Genomic DNA, 4,462 nt, shown 5'->3' on the forward strand with positions numbered 1-4,462 from the left:
TCTGCTGATGCTGAGGCAGCTGGTAACTGGAGGAGTGGCAATGTACCCCTGTACACAGCACATGGTGCACGAGGCAAAAATAACTGCACGAGAAAAAAATAACTGTCTCCCTTCCCGCAGCCAGCAGATCTGGCTGCTGCAGCACTTTCTTGTCCTTCCACTGTTACTTCTTGGAAACAGCAATACCCAGTCACACTCAGAACGAAAATCCTTTGACCTGCAAAGGAAGAATCATGTTTCTGTGCCTGCCCTGCAGAGTCAGGAGGGCTGGCTTGTGTCTGTTGTCAGCACCAGCACTCCAGAATCAACAAGAGTTGGAAGCTGAGAAGAGAAAGTTACTGAATCCCCTTTTCTCAAAGGGAAAGAGTCAATCTTCCAATAGATCTAGCAGAGGCATGCTGCTTAGCAGAAAGATGATTAAAAAAACCAAAGCCAAACAAACAAAAACCACAAAAAACCCCAAGGACCTACAGCAGCATTAGCAATTATGGCTTTGTTTTTAAAAACAATCACCATTAAAAAAAAAAGAAAGAGTTATTAGTTTGAACTATAAGTCAGTAATGAAAAAGACCAACACCAAAGTACATGAGACTGACTTTGTCAGTTTGTTTTATTACTGGGCACAGCACCGTACCACTTCATATACATACAAGCCGCAGTAATACAAACAGTCCCTAGCCTTTTTTATAATTAAAAAAACACATGGTATTTGGGAGGAGTCAACTGTCCCAGGGGTCAGCTCTCAAGAGCTATTCTGCTGCAGTTGCAGTAGCAGCAGTTCTTCTCACAAAATACTATGGGTTCTCATGCTGTTAATACATGAAGCTGAAAAGTCTGAGCTTGCAGCAGTGCCTCTGCTTAACATGATCAAGGCAGGCTTTTCAGCAGCTCGCAGGCTTACAAGTGTGCTCAGTCACTGTCCTTTGCAGTCAAATGAAAGTGTGCCAGACACCTCTGTATGGAACTAGAACCCTCCAATGCTTCTACAGAAACCCACGTTATCCTGAAGCACCAGAGGGCTAGTTAAAACACTCCTGCATCCTGACAGCCTTCCTGCAGGCAGCACAGGCTTCCAACACAGGCAGGACCATTTCTTACAGAGTCAGTTAACTCTGTGGCAGCACAAGGCCAGTGAAGCTTGGAAAAAAGCTTGTCATTAAAGCAGGCTTAGCTCCTCAGAAAATGGATTTAAAACTAGAAGGCACAAATGCAAGGCTGAACATGGGCTGCATACCACTGTGGCATGTGAGCAGTTTAGATACCCCTCCTAAGGGGAAATATAACACATAATAAATACTGTTTGACATTTTAGAAAATAAGTGCATTACTGTGATCCTTCACAACATAAGTAAGCAGGATGCACAGGAGCCTGAAGAGCCCTGTTCACTTAATATTGCACAGAAATCCTAAAATTTAGTGTCAGGTCATTGTACTGGAGGTGGAACATGGCAAGGAAAAAAGCCGTAGTATTTGGCAGAACCTCCCAAAGTCTCCACCACCACACAAGCAGCTTTCTGCCAATCTGAGGTAGAATTACATATATACTGCTTAAACCCAGTCAAGTCCTGCTCAACTAGTCTTCCAAGAAAAAAGTGCACAGAACAGATGAACCTCTTCCTTCTCTAAAGAAAGTGAGTGCTTCAGCCTTGACTCCTGGAAGCAAGTCTTATAGAGCAAAGTTCCAGTGAAGATCCCTTCTCTCCACCTGGAAAGCAGTGATGGCTACGTGATGCTGCAGATAAGGAGTATAACAGGTAATAATTGCAAGTCTTACAGTAAGCGTGTTTTACTCTTCACTTCCTCCCTCCCCTGCTACTTGCTAATTCTCCCTTTATTCACTCAGTCCACTATATTTTAAGAGTCAAGACTGTCCCCACTGCTTTCTCCCTCGTATCCCTTCTACCGGAAACCTGCAAAAAAATTCCTATTTCAACCCTTAGACTTCTGAGGGACACTTGCAGTTTCTTCTAGAGACTCCTCTGTGTAGTATAGACATGGAAGGATGGAAGTAAGAGCCTCTTCAATGGAGAAGAGATGTTTATCCTCTGCTTGAGGACAAAAGTAACGCATAAAGTCTGCCAGTCTCAGCAAGTACTCAATGTTATGACCAGCACAACCACTTGAGACAATGATTTGAGCTGCAATGTCCTCTTCAGATGCTGGGCCAAGGTAAGAAGGGTTCTGGGGTGTTGCAATGTAAACAAGAGCCAGAATGGGTTCCTCCGCATCTTTCTCCTGAGGGTAGAACTCCACAAACTTAGTGTCGTAGCCTCCCAGGACAGCTTCTCGCACGTTGAGATACTGAAGCGATGCAGCAACTTGTTCCCCACGGACTTCATAGGCTACACCCCATGTGCATGCCTAAAAGTGAAAGAGCAAGGTGGTTATGGGATGCTGTAACTGCAGTGGCCTGTCCACTGTCCACTAATGCTTCAAATCAAGGCTCCCCCTAACTTTGGGGGTCTCTGCACAACTGATAACAGGGCAGAGAAGGATAACACATCCCACTACCCCCTCCCCCCGATCCTGGGGGGCCTCAAGGGCACTCGGCTGCAGACACCACTTTCCCACTGCTGCTGTGGGCACCCCCCCGGCCCAGGCCAGCCCCCACGGCCCCGGTACTCACCCCGCAGTCCTCCATCAGCGTCACCACCCGGCCAGGCTGTGGGGACAGACGAGGACAGCGCCATTAGAAGCCGAGCCCGCGACACCGGCGTCCCGCGGTTCCCCCCCCGCCGCGGCCGCCCCTGCCCTTACCATCTTCTCGCTGCCGCGGTGGAAGGTGTCGCCCTGCCAGAAGCGGCGGCTGTACCCGCGGATGAAGCCCACCTTGCGCGACGTGAACTCGAAGCCGGGCCTCCACACCAGCGAGCCGTACCCGAAGATCCACACGGGCGCCGTCAGCGCCGAGCCCTCCGCCTGCCCCAAGGGCGAGGAGGAGGAGCAGGGGGACAGGGGCGGCCGCGATTCCGGCCGCTCCTCGGCACGCTGCGAGTCGAGCTTCATGTCGAGGCTGGCGGTGCGGGTGGGCACTCGTGGGGCCGCACACCCCTCCGCCGCGCTTTAAAGGCGGCCCGGGCCGCCCGCCCCGCCCCGCCCCGGGTGATGCAACGAGGGCGGGAGGTTTCGCGGCGCCGCGCGTGGGGCAAAGCGGGGCACGGGTTGCATCAGGCGGGGCTCGGGCGGGGCCGCTCGGAGACGGGGGGATCGGTCTGCACGGGCAGCGCTCCAGGAAAGCTGCCTAGGGAACACTGTGTCGCCTGCGAGATTCCCGCCGGCTCATGCCAGGTCTGACCCGCTGCCAGACCCCAGAGGCCGGCGGAGCGGACCGAGCGTGCCCAAAAGGGAGAAACTGGGGTGGAATGAGCGGGCAAGCCGTCCTCAGGAGCCTGCCCCACGCTCCCGGCCTTGGCTTCATCCCAGAACGTGAGGAGCTGCGCTGGAAAACCGAGCAGTTAATATTTAACTGGGTGAAGCGGCAGCTCCTGACGTCTGCAGGGCCGAGGCGACAGGCACATGGGCGAAACAGAACAGTGACATCCACACAATTGCAAGAACGTGGTACAGAATCCGGCCAGTTGAGTGCATTTTGTCTTGTACTAAATCCAGGCTGGACCGTCGGCTTGTAATACGTAATATTTGTTATGTGGATGGAATGGAGACCCAGCTGTAAATCAGCTTTAGGCAGGTTGCAACAATTGTTCGTTTTTGTAGCAGGAGAGAGAGGAGGGAGAAAGAATGAGAAGCAAAACCACTGAGATATTTTATAGAAGTATTTTTCATTATTGTTCTTGTCCTTTGCATTTAATCATTCCAAACAGTCTATTTACAGTCTTTTATTTAGTTTCCTGTTGGTTCCCATCCAACCAGCACCCACCTTTCCATTCCACGTAACAGGGCGTTGCAGCTACAACACACACAGAGTCTGATGAGTGCTCCCTCTGCCTTGGTACATTCACTGTGGGTGACAACAGCCTGCACAGCTCTCACATCTACCCCACTGCTCCGTGCCGTACACAGAACGCCCTTCTCTCCTGCTCTGTGTGACTGACTCTCTGAGTTGTCACCTTGGATGACCCTTCACAAGGTCAGCCTTAGCAGAGCCCAAAGCTTCTTAATTTTCCTCTCCACTTGCGCTTTTCGCAGTCACCTTCTCTGTCTTACTCAGGCTCATAGGTATGGGGTTGGCATGGCATCCTCCCAGCACTTCACACCACACACCCATGCTGCTACAGGCTGGCAGCCTCCTACTCTTTCTTCAATTGTCCCTTTCCATAGGCAGAGTGTGACTGTCACCTGTTTGTACAGCTGCCGTACTTGGAGGCCTTAGTCACAGACCAGAAAGTGCTCCAGAAAGTGTACTTATCACTTACCTGTATCAAAGATGTGCTTGGCAAAACAAGAAATAAATCTCTAGTCTTAATTTTCAGTCTTATGGATCCTGCCACCTAAGATACAAAGA

General features: G+C 50.9%; 1 protein-coding gene across 1 annotated transcript; it reads right to left on the minus strand.

Annotated features, from left to right (window-relative positions):
- Positions 1 to 582: 582 nt before the first annotated feature.
- CHAC1 (ChaC glutathione specific gamma-glutamylcyclotransferase 1) lies at positions 583 to 3,041 on the minus strand. The gene is made up of 3 exons (XM_050336752.1): positions 2,758 to 3,041; positions 2,627 to 2,662; positions 583 to 2,361 (listed from the first exon to the last, which is right to left on the minus strand). Exons 1-3 carry the CDS (start codon positions 3,004 to 3,006, stop codon positions 1,930 to 1,932), a joined length of 717 nt encoding a protein of 238 aa, XP_050192709.1. The 5' UTR covers positions 3,007 to 3,041; the 3' UTR covers positions 583 to 1,929.
- Positions 3,042 to 4,462: the final 1,421 nt, after the last annotated feature.

Source organism: Myiozetetes cayanensis, unplaced genomic scaffold (genome assembly GCF_022539395.1).
Source record: "Myiozetetes cayanensis isolate MyiCay16 unplaced genomic scaffold, myiCay2020 scf6-25, whole genome shotgun sequence".
In the NCBI taxonomy this organism is placed as follows: domain Eukaryota; kingdom Metazoa; phylum Chordata; class Aves; order Passeriformes; family Tyrannidae; genus Myiozetetes; species Myiozetetes cayanensis.